Source organism: Phacochoerus africanus, chromosome 4, assembly GCF_016906955.1.
Source record: "Phacochoerus africanus isolate WHEZ1 chromosome 4, ROS_Pafr_v1, whole genome shotgun sequence".
In the NCBI taxonomy this organism is placed as follows: Eukaryota; Metazoa; Chordata; class Mammalia; order Artiodactyla; family Suidae; genus Phacochoerus; species Phacochoerus africanus.
This window is the reverse complement of record NC_062547.1, coordinates 135,304,345-135,323,099: the sequence shown is the minus strand read 5'-3', so window position 1 is coordinate 135,323,099 and position 18,755 is coordinate 135,304,345. Positions and strand designations below refer to the sequence as shown.

The window sequence follows — 18,755 nt, the reverse complement described above, 5'->3', positions numbered from 1 at the left end:
GAGCTCAAGTCTATTCAATCCTAGGCAGGAAAAGACCAAGAAGTTACAAGTCTAGCTCAGCATACTAGACCCTTGGGTCTAATTTCTTGGGGAAGACGATCTCTGATCTCTCTACAGATGAAGCTAGCTAGATGCAGAAAGCAACACCAAATAGGAAATTAATGCCTAAATACTTAAAAACAAACTTTAATGCTTTAAAAAAAAAACCTTTTGGTATGCAATACACTTCCCTGGAAATACATATTAGATCAACCGTTGAAAACTATTAAGATGGGTGAATAGGGGACTAGGTTGTTATTGCTAATGAGCACAAGATTTCTCATTGGGGTGATGAAAATGTTTTAAAATTGTGTGAATAGTTACCTAAATTTGTGATTACACTTAAAAAAAGTGTATATTTTAAGAGGGTTAACTGTATTTGTGTGCATAACGTCTCATTAAAATGGAAAACTACAAATAAAATTGAGAAAGGAACATCAGACTATAGTTTTGAATCTGGGGTGGATTTTCCCGGAAGCGCTTGAGTTAGGTGTAAAAAAAGGGGGCAGAAGGAGTTCCCTAGTGGCTCAGTGGGTTAAGCAGCTGGCTTTGTCACTGCAGTGGCAAGGACTGGATCCCTGGCCTGGGAATTTTCACATGCCACAAGGACGGCGAAATAAAATTAGGAGCAGAAATTTGACAAGTTCAAGGGAAACGTGAGTCTTCTGGGTAGCAATGATCAGCCTAGTAAACAGAGCAAGAGACTTGGCCAGAAATCTGTGGCTGAAGAAAACCAACAAAAGTTGGGGGGGGGAATGGGCCTTAGAAAAGAGGCCCTTTATGATACACAATGAGAATCTAACAAATATGAAACTTCAAAAAAATTTTGTCCGAAAGGAAAACAATAGATTGAAAGATATCTCTAGGAATTCAAAAAGTAGACTCTTAACTCTAACCAAAGAAAGGCCTGGGTGAGTCATGATTTTTTTAGCGCTGTGTCTATACTGGTCCCATAACTTACTATAGGTTCTAAAAGTCGAAGTGAGCCCCTGAGTCATTCATTAACAATTGCGGCCAACACCCCGGATGGAATGCATTACCCTGAGAATGGAACGCTGTTAAGGGTGGATGCATACAGAATGATAACAGAAAATGACCCAACGTGGTTCAATTTACTGAAACGACGTAAAAAATCAAAGTGAATGCAAAGATATCCAAAAGCCATCAAATTTTATTAAATCCATTTCTGCTATCTTTCCGTGCCAACCCAACCTCAAGATCTCCGGTGCTCCGGCTTCCTCTCTTCCGGGCGCCACCCCACCCCCACTCACGTGGGACTCTGGCCGCTCTTAGGGCCGGCGACCGCCAGAACTCGTTCAACTCAACTAACTTTTATTAAGCGCCTGCTGTGTGCAAAACTCCAAACTCTGCGCTGGTCTGAAGAAACGTCAGTACTCCCTGCGCCTATTATGTACTCTCTAAAAGAGGAGCTCGGTCCACCCCACATCCCAGGCCTGCCTTCCCCCAACTCCTACTCAATACATCCGCAGGTCCAAGTATCCATTCACAGCCTTCGGCCAGCCGGCGGGCCACAGAAAAAAAGGCCTCGCCCCTGCCGCAGACCCACACGGTGGTGGTCGCGGCCACCAGTGACCTAAAACCCAATGGAGGTGCCCTACCCACCACGGCCTCGGCTCGGAACGGAGATTACTGCCCGACCCACGTTCCCCAAACCGCGAGTGGCACAGACCAGAACAAGTGCTACCTCCCCACCCCCCAGTGCACGCGACTGGCCTGGCCCACACTCACGGCGTGCAGCGGTCGCTGTACTCATTAGCGATCGTTTCGATGCCACCGGCGCGGGCTACGGCGACGTAGCAGCTCTGGAACCCAAGGTCTATGCCCACCACCGACATGGCGCCGGCTACAGCTCGGGCTCGAGCCCCGGTCCGGCCGGCAAGACACGACACGGACCCCGGCGGGGCTGGCGCGCGGAAAGACGGCCGTGTGGGCCGGGGAACCCGGGCTAGTTGGGGAAGTGAGGGTGACCACACGAGCCCCTCGGTTCTTAGAAGGAAAGCCGCGGCGGAGGGCACTGCTCAGACCGGCTCCGGCTCAGCGGCCGCAGAAGGTGCGCCGGTAGCGGGGGCGGAGAAGATCTCGAAAGATCTCGTTGCGACGAGAGTAAAGCTGCAGCGCGAGAACTGCGACGGGATGTTCTCGCGAGACCCCGGCAAACCAGCGCTCCTATTTCCTTCTGAAGCCCCGCCCCCCGTTTGCGTACATGTTTACGTCACGTCCGGCCGCAAAAACCTGGGAAGGGACTAAGCCGCAGAAAAGATGGCAGAGAGGCGGAGCTGGCCAATTGAGCCTGCGCACAGAACCGGCAGCAGCGCTCCTCGCGGCGGCGCGGAACCGAGAAGCAGCTCCTCTTCCAGAAGGAAATAGGAGCGCTGGTTTGAGGAAAAGTACTGAGCAAGCGCTGTTGGCCTACTTCCGCCGTTTTTCTTTATTTCAGAGAAAGTTCCGGTTGTGGCACCTCCCGCGCCCCATCTTGTGTTGAGCCCCGGTAAAATGGGACCGCGCACTAATCCTCAAAGTTGGGAGAGCCTGGTCATCTCGCCTTGGTGGGGTCTGGTGTGTAGAAGAAAAGATTGCTGTTGGGCCCGGGCCCTGAACAGAGGTTTAGTTCAGGTTCTGTCAAAATCAGAGACAGAGCCCTTTGCGAAGGAGGGGAGGAAGTCACTCTCAATCCCCCTGCCTTGATTTTTTTCCCTCAGTCTTGCACCGTTTTCTAAACCGGTCCTGTCCTTAGATGCAATTGCCCCTAAAGGACCTACTGCACTTTAGCCTTTCAATCCCCAACCCATTTTAAGCACCTGTCTTGAGCTGGATGCAAGAAACACGCACTCATAGGTACGTTCAGACATATCGGTAGTGCCAGGATTACATGAAGCAGGCACTCTCCCCTGCAGGGGCACCTGGGAAAGCAGGGAGTTGTGGAGAGTTATGATGTGTTCTTGGTATAGAGAGGAAGCCAGCTGGCAATCAGGAAGCAACTCTACGTAATGAGCATTTCTTATAAATCGCTTGAAGAAATCTTAGAAGACCAGGAATCTGAATATCTGTGTCTCCAGTAATTTGATATGATTTCTTGTTCTAAGTATCTATTTTATGATTTTTTAAGGGCCCCCAACATTGTGTAAGCTTCAACCCCACAAAACCTGAATCCAACCAGTAACAGGAGTAGCTAAACAAGTAAATGGGATCCCCTTACAGGATGGCAACTGTTACAACACAGAATGCTGGACACTAGGAAAAATGAAAGGCTGCTTTCAAGTTAGAAAAAAAGTAATAGCTAGCTAGTCTGGGTTGAAAAGAACTTCAGGAAGTACTGCTGCTGGGTAGGCTAAATTGAAGACCTCCATCTCAGAGCTCAATTATATTGGACCACTTAATAAAGTGGATAAACAAAGACAAAAGTAAATTTTCCCAAACCTCTGCGTTTGCTGTGTCAATGAAAAATTAATTACTTGTTCTAAGAAAGAAATGGAGGAGTTCCCTGGTGGCTCAGTAGGTTGAGGATCCTGCATTGTCACTACTATAACACATGTTGAATCCCTGGCCCCGGGAACTTTGGCATGCTTTGGGTGCAGCCAAAAAAAAAAAAAGGAAAATTTTATTTGAGCCAGATTTGAGGATTATAATCCAGAGGAGCATCTCAGAAAGCTCTGAGAAGCGTTCCCCTCTTTAGAAGTGTTGGCACAGTTATGTTTTTAGAGACAGAGGGCTGTACATTAAATGACATATTATTGGGAGTCCCCATTGTGGCACAGGGCAAACAAATCTGACTAGTGTACATGAGGATGCGGGTTCGATCCCTGGCCTCGCTCAGTGGGTCGGGTGTCCCAAGTTGCTGTGAGCTGTGGTGTAGGTCGCAGAGGTGGCTCAGGTGCCAAATTGCTGTGGCTGTGGCATAGGCCAGCAGCTGTAGCTGTGATTCAGCCCCTAGCCTGGGAACTTCCATATGCCATGAGTGCAGCCCTAAAAAGCAAAAAAAAAAAAAAAAAAAAAAAAAGACAAAAAAAAATTCTTGTCTTGCCATAAAATAGGAATCTTATTTCACACCTGCTACCTAAAAAGCCACCTCAGTCTCCAGGAACAATGCTTAAAACACATGTTATATGTCTTTAAATATGCTAATTACCACTCAGTTCTCACACTGTGGCTAAATCAAACCTGTTTTTGTCTTCAAAAAGAAGTACTGAGGAGTTCAGGACCTGCCATTGTGCTAACCTGAGGCTGTAATAGGAGGTGTGGAGTCAGGAAAAAAAGCCTTTGAAAAAGAGCACAAGGACAAAAAGATGCTGGTACACTCATATTCAGAGCATTTTTGTTGTTGTTGTTGTCTTTTTAGGGCTGCCCCTGAGGCATATGGAGGTTCCCAGGCTGGGGGCCCAAGTGGAGCTGTAGCTGCTGGCCTAAACCACAGCCACAGCAATCCCAGATCCTTAACTCACTGAGCAAGACCAGGGATAGAACCTGCGTCCTCATGGGTGCTAGTCAGATTCCTTTCTGCTGAACCATGACAGGAACTCTGACAGCATTATTCACAATAGCCAAAAGGTGGAAACAATCCAAATATAAACTGATGCAAGAATGTGTTTTTAACATATGGTATATAGTTACAATGGGACGTTATACAGCCTCAAAAAGGAACAAAAATTCTGACATTCTACAGCATGGATGAACCTTGAAAACATCATGCTAGGTCAAAGAAGCTAGACACATAAAAACAAATTTTGTATAATTCCATTTATACAAGGCACTGAAAATAGGCAAATTCATAGAAACAAAGTAGAAGAGTGGTCACTAGGGCCTTGCTGGTGGGAGGGAATGGAGAGTTTTTGTTTAGTGGGTGTAGTTTCACTTTGTGATGACGAATGAGTTGCGGAGATGGACAGTAGTGATGGCTGCAAAACAATGTGACTATATTAAAACCACATACCTATACACATAAAAATGGTTTGGGGGAGTTTCCTGGTGGCCTATGGGGTTAAGGATTTGGCGTTGTCACTGCTATGGCTTAGGTTCCATCCCTGGCCCAGGAACTTCCTCATGCTATGGGCGTGGCCAGGAAAAAAAAAAAAAAGTTTTGCAAGCTCCCTAGTGGTCTAGTGGTGAGGATTCAGCACTTTCACTGCTGAGGCCCTGTTTCACTCGCTGATCTGGGAACTGAGAACTCATGTCAAGCCGCTGCATGCCAAGGCCAAAAATAAAAATAGTCATCTTTTTTATAAATGACTTAAATGGTAGGTTTTGTTATGTATATTTTACCACAATTTAAAAAAAAAAATAACATCAAAAATTGACCTTGAACTGCCTTCCTTTATCTCCTATTTTTCTTCCAACTATGAGGATATCAATAATACCAAAGACATTACTGGCCCTAATTATGGCAAGAGTTGTATCTGTCTGCTGTGGATTATTAAGCACTGGACAAACAGAAGCCAGGCTTCAAGCAGGTAGGGGATCCCTGGAGAAAGAGAACTAGGCATGACTTTCTTGACATAAGAGAAGCCATTTTTGACCTAAGCCATTTTATGATCTAAGCCTGATCACAGTGCTTGCCCTTGAACGGGTCTCAGTAATTAAGATCGTAAGGGAAGTGAGAGAACGCAGGAAAAAAGGGAAAGAAACAATAGTTCGGCCATAAAACGGTGTTCTACTTCCTCCTTAAGTGACAAAACAGTCTGATACACATCTTTGAGTTCTGCCAGGACTAAGGCCCCCACCTAGGTGGAGAATGTTGAACTTCTCTCACCCTTTTGGCTTCAATCAGCTAAAGCTTTGTCTCAGTTATATGTTGAATTATCTGCTCAAGCCTTTTCATGAATCTGCATACACCATTCAAGCCTCTTCAGGGATATGCAGGTACCCTTAGCTTAAAACTCCCCCCCCCCTTTTTTTTTTTTTTTGCCACACCCACAGCATGCAGAAGTTCCTGGGCTAGGGACTGAACCCACACCTCAGCAGTGACCTGAGCCACAGCAGTGAAAATGCTGGATCCTTTCATTGCTAGGCCACCAGGGAACTCCAAAACTCTCCCAGTTTTGCTGTTGGGAGACACTGCTTTGAGAAAGATCCCGGAGTTCTTACTTGCTGCAAGTAAGAAATTCTTCCTTCTCTGGCTCTTTGGCTTGTTTGTGTCTTTTAGCTGAACAGCCACCAAGAGGGGAACTGAGTTTTCAGGTAAAGAGGCTGCCCTAGGCTGAAGTGCCTAAACTCCCTAAAAGATCCCTATGTCTGGGTGGTGGGCTCTGTCTCTGTCTTCCACACTGCAGGAGGCCTCCACAGCCTTTAGCTAAGCTGGCCAAAAACACATCCATATCTTTTTCTGTTCCAACTTCATACCTACCTGCCTTATTTGCCTTGGCACTGCTTTGATTTTAAAATACTATTGGTCCTATCAATCTTTTTAACCATTTGTCCTTCTCAAAATAAAGTATAACTAACATTAGTCACAGAGAGTACTCATCCTGCTAAAAATAATTTCCTTGATCATCCAACTTATAGCTCAAGAGGCTATTTTGGGATATTTAAATAAATGAAGTCAGAAAAAGTTATTTAAGAATTCTAAAGAATTTAAAGGGGCAAGTTTCCAAGAAGCACGATGGTGAAGCAATAAAGTTGCCAGAACATTTAATGTTAGAGGCCCCAAGGGTGGAACACAAGTTCTTTTCATTTAGCAGCGTATTTTAGGAGGAATTTGCCTTTCTCTGATACAATGATTAAATTTAGTTCTAAGCAGATAACAAGGTTATTGTTTGTTTGTTTTTTTTTTCTTTTTTGGCTGCCCCTTAGTGTATGGAGTTCTGGGGCCAGGAATCAGAGCCAAGATGCAATTGCAACCCACACAGGAATGTTTTTTTTGTTTTTTTGTTTTTTTGTTTTTTCTTTTTAGGGCCACACCCTCGGCACATGGAGGTTCCCAGGTAGGGGTCAAATTGGAGCTACAGCTGCTGACCTACACAACAGCCACAGCAATTCGGAATCTGAGCCGCATCTGTGACCTACACTACAGCTCACACCAATGCCAGATCCTTAACCTACTGAGAAAGGCCAGGGGTCCAACCCGAAACCTCATGATTCCTAGTCAGATTCTTTTCGCTGTGCCATGACGGGAACTCCTACACAGCATTCTTTAATCCACTGTGCCAGGATAGGGATTGAACCTGTGTCCTGGCGCTGCCAATCTTGTTGTACCACAGCAGGAACTCCTTTTTGTTTTAAATCTACAGTGTTTATAGCCTGCCCACCATAAGACAAAAGTTTCTCAGTCTGTTGGGAATTCATAATCTTCCTTGCCAAGTGTCCAGTGGAATCCTGCCTACATCTCTAGCTCCTACAGTGTGTGCCAGATACTGTGCTGAGTGATTTGGGTATCACAATTCAAATAATATAAAATATCAGAGAGGAAGAGAGAAGGAGGAGGGAGGGAAGGGAGGAAGAAAAAGAAAACCAGTTTAAAGTTTGTTTAGTTATAAATACAAGAAGTTCCGGCTAAAGAGTAGTAGATCACAATTGAATCTCCTGCATTTTTCCCTCAAGCATTTTTCTAATCATAATACTCTTCTGACATAGAAAGTACGATTCCAGTCTGCTTCTAACTCCAAATTGGCTGAAATCCTGTGTCCTTCCTCACTCTATCGTCCTGCCTGCTTACGGAGTAGCCCTATGATCTCATTCTGAGGTCCTTCCGCAAAGTTCCACTCTCTTGCCCTTATTCGGGCTGATGTTCACTTATGCATTTGTCCTTCTTTGTCATCAGTCCAAACCCTTTTCTTTGAAATAATCTTAAAGTGCTGGGTGAACTTCACACCGATTTCTCGAGACCAGGCAAGCAGATCAGAAAATGTTGACCCTTTCTTCTAGGTCTCTTGATCACTGATAATTTTCCTGGCCTGACTCACCTCCTTAATTCCGGCCTCCACCCTCTCCTCAACCAGCCCCAGACTCAGTCTTCATCCACCTCTAGCAGCTGACATTCCAGCTCCACCCCAAAGTCCTGCCTGTGGGTCTGGTCTGCTGAGAGCAGAAACGTGACTCTGAACTGCTCTACTCAGTTAGTTCTGCTCTGGCTTGTCCTGTTCCTGAGTACAGAGGACCCCCCCCCGCCCCGCCCCCAGGGAGCTATGCTGCCACAGTAGCCACTGCCGTGTCATGTCTACAAACTGCAAACCTCTCTTTACCATCTTTTGTTCACACTATCAGACCCATCAGGACTCAGTGTACCCTGTGCTGGTTTCCCTTCAGCCGCATACAGCTCCTTTGTCTCAGGACAGAATGCTCGCGCTAGGACTCAAAGACAATGATTTTAAAAGGTCCCGTGGCCTCTGATAATACTTCACTTTTCAGGTTTCCTGACTGAAGAGGCATCTGGAGTGTGAATATGTCTAATTGGAGAAACCAGTGTTACGGGAACAGCATTCCTAGGAACAATTTCACGTGGCATTCCGCCCATGCATTGCTTCACAACCGAAGGAGGACCATTAATTTTCTTGTGGACATGTAGCCAATGTCCAAATGCAATGTGAGTTCAAAATCTAAATATATCACAGACGATCCCAGTTTAACACTTGAACACCAGCCGTGCGAGCCCTAACTCAGAGGAGAGGGACTAACATGTTTTCCTGGCAACGGCACAGGAATGTATCCCCATGGCTAAGGGAAGCAGCAACAGCAGGCATCAGCAGGCTGAAACAAGAGAACTGACTTGAGCTCACTTCAGAGTTTCTCTTCCAGACAAGACAAAGACAAGCCTGAAAAAGGTAACGAGAAGCAGCTTCCCCTCTGGAGATAACTGTGAAACACAAAGCATGACAAGAACGTTATGTATTCTGGAAAGGCTTTGAAAGAATCAGGTGCTCAGCAAAGAGTAGAAATGTGGTTAAAAAATCATTCTTCACGACTGGATGACTGGTCCTTTAAGCCTACTATGTAGTCTATTAAATATGGATATATTTTGTGCCATTTCCACTGAAGGCAAAAGTTTGTTTTTGAAAAAGAGCAGTGGCCTTAAAGATCCCAGCTTGGTTCAGTAGTCTGTGCCAGGGAGCAGGGCTTGGGATATCTTTTTTTTTTTTTTTTTAAATGCCAATAGTATCAGCACATGTTGTGAGGAGGCAGGAAGGAGTAGCATGTTCATCTTTGATGTATCATCTTGCCCCTAAATGAGATGAGATCCAGGGGGGCAAGAAGCCCCCATCCACTAAAAGTTCTCTTCCAAGTCATTCAGAATGGCAGTGGAGTAACTAAAATGCCTCCATGAAGGCTTCTCTCTAATGTTCTTTCTTGGGGGGCTTCGTCTCTAAAAGTAAAATCCCCTTCCAAAGTAGAGGGGACACAGTGACCATCGGGCATCTGCACGTAAATGACCTGAAAATGATTGACAGAAGTTCACAAAGGAGCTCCTTTCGCTCTCCCTTCCATCTCTCTCTCTCTCTCTCTTTCACACACACACACACACACACCCACACCCACTCAGGTTTTACTTTGGATTCCTTAGGTGAGTGTCTTTCTCTAGAATTTTCAGGAGAATTTCCTAAAGCACTGCGATATTTGAGAGTTGCTGGTACTTGCTAAAGCAAAGTTGGTCATTTGCCCTCTGTGAGGAGTAGCTCTCTTAACTAAAGGCGTGGCTTCTGGTAGCCGAGCCACCCTGTCACAACGACAGGAGGGAACACAGTGTAATGAAGCTGTAATAATTACAACTGTGTACCAGGAAGGACAAAGACAAACAGAAATAAAAGTCCAGAAACAGGAGTTCTCCGGTGACCCAGCAGGTTAAGGATCTGGCTTTGTTACTGCAGCATTTGAGGTTGCTGCTGTGGCTTGGGTTCAATCCCTGGCCTGGGAAATTTCTCATGCCATGGGAAAGGCCAAAAAAGAAAGGTGAAAAAATGGTTAAAATAATAACTTGTGTGTTATGTATACTTTCCTACAATAAAAAAATTATCTTTTGACAACTTCGTAAGAAATATCCTTAATACCTGTGACATCAAATATTATATATATATATACACATATATATATACACACACACATATATACACATAGTTATCATGCCAATCAGAAAAAATAGGTCAGGAATTCCCATCATGGCTCAGCAGTTAACAACCCAACTAGTATCCATGAGGATGACGGTTCAATCCCTGGCCGCAATCAGTGAGTTAAGGATCCGGCATTGCCATGAACTGTGGTGTATATTGCAGACACAGCTTGGATGTAGCAATGCTGTGGCTGTGGCGTAGGCTGGCAGGTGCAGCTCCAATTAGACCCCTAGCCTGGGAACCTCCATATGCCACAGGTGTGGCTCTAAAAAAAAATAGTAATAGTAAAAGACCAGAAAAAATAGGCCAAATATTAGAAGACGACGTTTACTAAAAAATACATACAGCAAATAAATATAAAATGTTCGGCCTCGTGTGGAATTTTTAAAAATACTAACTAAAACAATAATGACATTCTATTTTTTCATAGCATATTGGAAAAACAATATAATATGATATAAAACAAATTGCAGTACCCCTTATTGGTGAAGGTATCAGGGAAAATATGATCTGGTTCTGTTTTCCTAGAGAGAATTTTGGAAAAAGTATACACACTCTGTGACAACAGTTCTACTTCAAGGACTATATCCTTAAAAAACAATGGACAGGGAGTTCCCGTCGTGGTGCAGTGGAAAGGAATCTGACTAGAAACCATGAGGTTGTGGGTTCCATCCCTGGCCTCCCTCAGTGGGTTAAGGATCTGGCATTGCCATGAGGTGTGGTGTAGGTCGCAGATGCAGCTCAGATCTGCCATTGCTGTGGCTCTGGCATAGGCGGCAGCTACAGCTCTGATTAGACCCCTAGCCTGGGAACCTCCATATGCCAAGGGAGCGGCCCTAGAAAAAGGCAAAAAGACAAAAAAAAAGAAAGAAAAGAATATATTACAGTTATTATAAAATGTACATTGCCTGACACACAGCAATTGATCAGAAAATATGAGAGATGGTTGTTACTGCTGTTGCTCAAACAGGATTATTCCGTGAGATTTTTCCCATTTCCAGTTGTCCCGAATTGGGAATTAGGGCCCACAGGTAAGAACAGGAAAGTGCTAACTCACCCCCACCCTTAAGAAAATTGCCAGGAATTGGAGCCAGCCACCTCCCCCCAGAGAGTAACAGACACAGCCTAGACATTTCCAGCCTCTTTCCTACTCCAACCCACCCGGCCTCCATCTCTGTGGAATGGGGACCAGTGACGGGGACAGGGTGATTTGCTTTGTGGGGAATGCAAAATTACTTCATAGTGAGAAGAGATTTCCTCCTCCCACCAAAGAGGGACAGAAGGCATTGTCTCTCTAGGGAAGACAAGTGAGAAGGGAATCCCTTGTAAAGATGGGAGAGGGAGTTCCCGTCATGGCTCAGTGGAAATGAATCTGACTAGCATCCATGAGGATGCAGGCTCCATCCCCAGCCTCACTCAGTGGGCTACGGATCCAGTGTTGCCCTGAGCTGTGGTGTGGGTGGCAGATACAGGTGGGATCCAGCATTGCTGCGGCTGTGGCGTAGGCTGGCGGCTGCAGCTCCGATTCAACCCCTAGGCTGGGAACCCCCATAGGCCTTGGGTGCGACCCTAAAAAGCAAAAAAAAAAAAAAAGACTGGAGAGGGGTACATAGGGAAGGGAGACCTCCATTCTCGGCCTTAGTTGGCCGCATGGGGAGGCAGCATGCTTACCAGTTTCCTCCTTTGAACAAAGGAGGGACAAATAGGAACAAAAGAATACTGGAGAGAGCTAGTCAGATGAAGGAACCACGGGAGGACAGTGGCATGGCGTGACAAGGAAATATATAGTTCTTCTGGATCCACTGCATGGTGGAATAGGTGGCTGAATTTGGACGCTTTCACCGGACCCAAGACGGCTGCTGGCTGGGAGAGACCCTTGGAACAAGAGGCAACAGTGAAGAAGGAGTGGTGATCGGGGAGCTGGGATCCTCCTCATCAGGGAGCTATGGAGCGGGGTCCTCCAAGGACATCTCTGCTGGGCATGTGCCACACAATCCGTTAACACAGAGGCCCATCAGCATAGACTAGAGAAGCAGTGACAACTGATGGCATTACAGACACTCATTACAGACTCATGCTGAGCCACAAAGGGAACTCCAGGGTTATTTTGATTTTGGTTTCTGTCACTTGCAACCTGAGTAGCCATGACTAGTACATTTAAAACCCACCTTCCAGAGTTCCGGTGTGGTTCAACAGGTTAAGAACCTGACATAGTGTCTGTGAGGATCCAGCTTTGATCCCTGGCCTCACTTAGTGGGTTAAAGATCCCGCATTGCTGCAAGCTGTGGGGTAGGTCACAATTGGGGCTCGGATCTTATGTTGCTGTGGCTCTGGTGTAGGATGGCAGCTGCAGCTCTAATTTGACTCCTAGCCCAGGAACTTGCATATGCCACAGGTGCATCCCTAAAAGGAAAAAAAAATAACAATAAAAATTTTTTAAATTAAAAAAAATAAAACCCACCTTCCAAAAGCAGTAAGTATCTTCATATAAAAATGCCTGGGATTAAAGTTCACTTTGAAGATTTATCAATGATAAAAAGCCCTTCATATGCACGTTCACCAGATTTACTGCAAAATGTATACAAATATCAAATCATTATGCTGTACACCCAAAAGTAATATAATGTTATATGTCCATTATACCTCAAAAAAAGAGAAAAGGGAGTTCCTGTTGTGGCTCAGTGGTTAACAAATCCGACTAGGAACCATGAGGTTGCGGGTTCCATCCCTGGTCTTGCTGAGTGGGTTAAGGATCCGGCATTGCCATGAGCTGTGGTGTAGGTCGAAGACAGGCTTGGATCTCTAGTTGCTGTGGCTGTGGTGCAGGCTGGCAGCTACAGCTCCGATTAGACCCCTAACCTGGGAACCTCCATATGCCATGCGTGGGACCCTCAAAAGACAAAAGACAAAAGACAAAAAAAAAAAAAAGAAAGAAAGAAAAAGAAGCGTTCGAATATTTAAAATTCAGAGTCAGGGCATATATGGTTTTTCACAAAAATAATCATGGTCCACCATGCAATGAATGGAAAGTTCTAGTACCTAACGTGGACAAGATTTACAGATGCTGGCAAAATTGGAAGCAAATCCTAACAATGTCCAGAGTAAACTCAAGTTTGATCATATTCTTGAAAGACTAATAAGAACCAGATGTTGCAACAAGAAAATCTTGATAGTGAATTTACCGATAACAAGTACAAGAAAAGGATCCGTTGACAATTCCAGAGCCTGTCTGGAACCTGAGCTGATGCTTCTCACATGCAGAAGAAGATACACTTCCCAACCCTGAAGTGCTCTTAGGCTGCATCTGCTTTTTGTGGAGAAAGTCTATCTTGCTATTCTTATTCATAAAACAAAGTATATTTACTGTTCTCTTTCTGCTTTACACACCACTTAAACTGAATCCTGACTTAGTATTTTTCTGATTAGCATTCTTTTTTTTGTCTTTTTAGGGCTGCACCCTCAGCATATGAATGTTCCCGAGCCAGGGGTCTAATCGGAGCTGTAGCCACTGGCCTACGCCACAGCCACAGCAACACAAGATCCGAGCCACATCTGTGACCTACACGACAGCTCACGGCAACACCGGATCGTTAACCCACTGAGCAAGACCAGGGATCAAACCCTACCTCATGGTTCCTAGTCGGATTTGTTTCTGCTGCGCCATGACGAGAACTCTCCTGATTAGCATTCTAATGAGAAATGAAGTAGTTTGGTGAGTTTGGTACTAGTAGTACTTGGTACCCTAGAAAAAATAAGCAAAGTTTTTTCAGTTGTTTTAGCTATCACACAAAGGACTCTTAATTATATATTACTTGATTCATATTTTTTAAATCTTAAGATATATACTCATGAAAAATACTGATTTTTTTTTTAAATCTTTTTAGGGCTGCACCTGCAACATATGGAAGTTCCTAGGCTAGGGGTGGAATCGGAGCTGCACCTGCCAGCCTGCACCACAGCCAGAGCAATGCCAGACCCCAGCTGCGCCTGCAACCTACACCATAGCTCATGGCAACGCTGGATCCTTAACCCACTGAGTGAGGCCAGGGATTGAACCCACCTCCTCATGGATACTAGTTGGGTGGTTATCACTGAGCCACAACAGGAACGCCAACAATACTGATTTTTTTTTTTAAAGTTTAATTTCTATGTGCCTAAGGACCTAACAGTAAATTGTGTTTTTCCATATGTTTTTTACATTCACCAAAAGTAAAACTTGGAGTTCCCATCATGGCTCAGTGGTTAACAAATCCCACTAGGAACCATGAGGTTGCTCGTTTGATCCCTGGCCTTGCTCACTGGGTTAAGGATCTGGTGTTGCTGTGAGCTGTGGTGTAGGTCGCAGACGTGGTTCAGATCTGGCGTTGCTGTGGCTGTGGCGCAGGCCAGCAGCTGTAGCTCCAGTTCGACCCCTAGCCTGGGAACCACCATATGCTGCAGGAGCAGCCCTAGAAAAAAGGCAAAAAGACAAAAAAAAAGTAGAGTCAAAAACTTAAGAAATTATTTTGTCTAGACTGAATAGAGAAAATGGGTCTGTATGAAACTCAAATTTTCAAAAAAAGAAACCAATTCTACAGGAAACCTGACACCTTTTTTAGGTGCTGATAACAGCTGCAAGGAGCTGTCAGAATTTCACAGTAGAAGAGCAATGTCCACTAAGAGCCAAGAAGGGGGATAGGAGTTAGGTGGACAATGTGAAATGCAAAAAAACTGACAACTTCATTCCATTCCAGATGGACTGATGTGATGGGGGACTCTCATTCCTCATGCCTCCTGTTGTGTAACAGTATCTTGTGATTTGTCACATCATGAAAGAATATTCTATATCTTGATTGAGGTGGTGGGTCGGTCTTTTGTGGTTGCATGAATGTATATATTTGTTTAAATTGGTCAAATTATGTGGTTTAAATCTGGGCATTTTAATTGTATGTTAAATATTTCATTTCTTAAAAATATTACGTATCTGGAGTTCCAGTAGGGGCTCAGTGGTTTTGAGCCCGACCAGAATCCATGAGCACACAGGTCGATCCCTGACCTCACTCAGTGCTAAGGATCCGGCGTTGCTGTGAGCTGAGGTGTAGGTTGCAGGTGCGGTTTGGATCCCATGTTGCTGTGGCTGTGGTGCAGGCCGACAACTACAGCTCCAATTCAACCCCTAGCTTGCAAACCTCCATATTCAGGGGGTGCAGCCCTAAAAAGACAAAAACAGACCAAAAAAAAAAAAGAATTTAGAGCACAGAAATTTATCATCCTCACCAGAAAAGGGAGCAAGAAAGAGAGCAGAGATGGGGATTTTCATTTCAGCTAGTTCTCTGTTTGTTTGCCTTATGACCTTTCTAAATGTTTGGCCACTGTAGGCCTTTGCAAAACTGTGTTACCTCTGATATCTAGGTATGAAAAATCTACATGGAAAGATCTTGTTGAGACGTCCTATGCTAGGATATATAATGTATATCTTTTGCTTTTTCTGCTCAGCATTCATTCTCTAAAGTATTGCTCTCGTCTTCCTCATTCTGGTTGCCTGCTAATGGTAGAATCTTACCCCTGACTGGGGGCCTGGGTGCATCTCAGTAAGAAGCCAAGCAAACTCATAGCTGAGAACCTCACTGTTGAGATCAGGGCACACAGGTACTGCAGGGGGGCTGATCTAATACCTGCTGGCCATCGCCTAAAGAGGGAGCACTCAAGTTCCCATGACTAAGAGCTGGACTTTTCTGGTTCAATGCCTCCTCAAGGCTTGGTGTGCACTTCTTGCTTCTAGATTAGGAGCTAGCCAACAAACTACCAATAACTTCTTTGTTTATTTAGCCAAAGTTGCATTTTGTGCTTCTTGCAATTGAATCCTAAAAGACATAAGGGAACTCATTCTATATTATCTCAAAGTACAGTCACCCCTCAGGTATCCTTGGGGAACTGGTTTCAGGATCCCCTCCACCCCATACACACTCGAGTTCCTTATATAAAATGGCACAATATTTGCATAAAATCTACACATGCCCTCCTGTATACTTTTTTTTTTTTTGTCTTTTTAGGGCCACCCCCACGGCATATGGAGGTTCCCAGGCTAGGGGTCAAATCGGAGCTGTAGTTGCTGGCCTACACCACAGCCACAGCAACACCAGATCCGAGCCATGTCTGTGACCTACACCACAGCTCACAGCAACGCTGGATCCTTAACCCACTGAGTGAGGCCAGGAATCCAACCTGTGTCCTCATGGATGCTAGTCAGGTTCTTTTCTGCTGAGCCATAATGGGAACTCCCTCTTGTATACTTTAAATCATCTCTAGGTTACTTACAATACCTAAGGCTTTTATGTAAATGCTATTTAAACAGTGTAAATACAACGTAAATACTATGTAAACAGTTGCCAGGGCAAATTCAAGTTTTGCTTTTTGGAACTTTCTGGGAATTTTTTTCCCCAAGTATTTTTGTTCTGCAATTGATAGACTCCATAGACTCTTGACCCACAGATAAGGAGGGCTGACCATAATTAAAACTAGCTGGAGAGGAGAGGAGAGTTGTATCATGGAAAAAGCTCAGGCAGTGAGCCTTAGATAAATGACTTAAAGACTTCTGCATCTCAGTCCCTTAATTTGTAAAACATGGATCCTTTGGAGGCAAGACACAGAACCCCAACCTGAACCCTATTAATCACAGGGAAGCTGTGATAACCCCAAAAACTGAAGGAAGAGACAATCAAGTCTAGGTAGGTCATTCTTGCCTCTCTATCTGCCTCTCTCTGCACGTAAACTTCTCTCCTCCACCAACAAATCCTGTATTCACAAGCACACAGCTTCACAATCACTTCATGAAGGCACATCACAGCAAGGCCTCGATCAAGGCCCGGGGACCCTCAAGAACCCAAGCAGCTGTGTGTGAAGATCAGAGAATGTGACACAACGTTTGAGTAGTTTTCAAGCCCTCTTGAAAAGTGGAAATCATTGAGGAAGGCAGCTCTTACCCCATTCCAGGGAACTTCAGGTACCACTCTCACCCCCAAGCCAGAGGCAGAAGCAAGGGCCATCCTTTTCTCACTCGGAGGACCACAGCCTCAAACCTACAAAGGCCTGAGTGCCTTTCTACTAGTCCCCTCACATGGCCACTACACTTTACAAACCAAATGATCTCCCTGCTCTGAACGTCTCCCTTACTTAGCCAACTTGGTTAAATTCACTTATCCTACTGGAAGAGGAGCTCTTTTTATTATATGCAAAGGCATATAAAGAACACACATTTGACTTTGCACCAGGATGCAATTTCACAACGCTGTTTTCTGAACAACAATTTGAGCAGCAAAATGCAATTATTGAATTTTAACCCATAGAACAACATAAACATCCATGAGTCCACAGTACCGTTGAGTAAATGAATAGGGGGGAAGAGGCAACTCTTCCTTATAATTCCAATTAGTGTAGAAGCAAAGAGGGAAATGGAAAATCACCATCTGCAAAACATCAGAGTAATGACTATTGTAAACAAGGTCCACTGAAAGTAGTGGGTGACTCTGAGGACAAACAATTTGCAAAGTCTCAGAATATCTCCTTCAAGGTACCTATTAACTAAAAGGGGAAAGATGGCAACTTTATAATGAGCAAACTTGATGAAGCCGCCTTAACCAAGGTATCAACGTCAACATCACGAATAATAAATGACATGCTGGCATGTCAACATCACGAATAATAAATGACATGCTGGCATGAGGAAATCTTCATTTTTGTGGTGTTCTCCCAAAAAGCATAACATCCCTTCAGTCATGAGAAAAACACCAGACAAACCCAAATGGAGGGACATTAGACAAAATGAGCAGTACTCTTCAAAAGCGACAAGGGCATGAAAGACAAGGAAAGACTAAGGAACTTGGAGACAGCAGCAGACTCAGAAGCAACTGCATGTACTTTCTGGGTGATATAATGGAACCGAAGTAGACATTATGGGAAAACTGGTGAAATACATGTAAGGTTTTTGGTTTAATTATTAAACCAAATACTTGATCAAATGTTAATATTTTAGTTCTGATCATGGTACTATGGTTATGTAAGATGCTCACATCAGGGGAAGCTTATGAGGTACACATGGACTGCAGTATTTTTACAAATTTTCTGTAAATCTACAGTCAGTTCACAACAGCAAGTTCAAAAGCAGAGGAGTTATTTGGGGACTTGGTTAAGGATTCAGTGTTGTTACTGAGTGGCTTGGGTTCAAGCCCTGGCCTGGGAACTTCTGCATGTGGTGGGTACAGCCCACAAATAAATAAATAAACAGATAAGTAAATAAATACATAGTAACAGAGTTCCCTTGTGGCACACCGGGTTTAGGATCCAGCATTGTCACAGCAGTGGCTTGAGTCACTGCCGTGGTGCAGGTTTGATCCCTAGACCGGAAACTTCCAATGCTGTGGGTGGGGCCAAAAAAAAAAAAAAAAAAGAATAAAACTGTGACTATAAAGTACACCTTCTCTGTACTTTTTTCCATTTCCAGAGCTCACTTATAGCCTAATGCCTTATTCTGATTACAACACGATTTTACTATATTGTACAGTCACACTAACGTTTGTGGAATGAAAACCTATAGTCTGATGACTCCTTTTAATATAGCTGTGGTCGAGAAATAATACATTTACTACTTTTGCCAGAGACTCACATTCCAGAGTTCTGCTTTTAGGC

At 44.4% G+C, this 18,755-nt stretch overlaps 1 protein-coding gene across 1 annotated transcript in view; it reads right to left on the bottom strand.

Moving 5' to 3' along the window:
- The window catches only part of HSPA4 (heat shock protein family A (Hsp70) member 4), a 45,593-nt gene extending 43,419 nt beyond the window's left edge, over positions 1-2,174 (bottom strand). Inside the window, exon 1 of the mRNA XM_047778621.1 lies at positions 1,789-2,174. Coding sequence (XP_047634577.1) covers positions 1,789-1,895 — 107 coding nt within the window. The 5' untranslated portion in view covers positions 1,896-2,174. The remainder of the gene's footprint in view (positions 1-1,788) is intronic.
- Between the last annotated feature and the right edge of the window lie 16,581 nt (positions 2,175-18,755).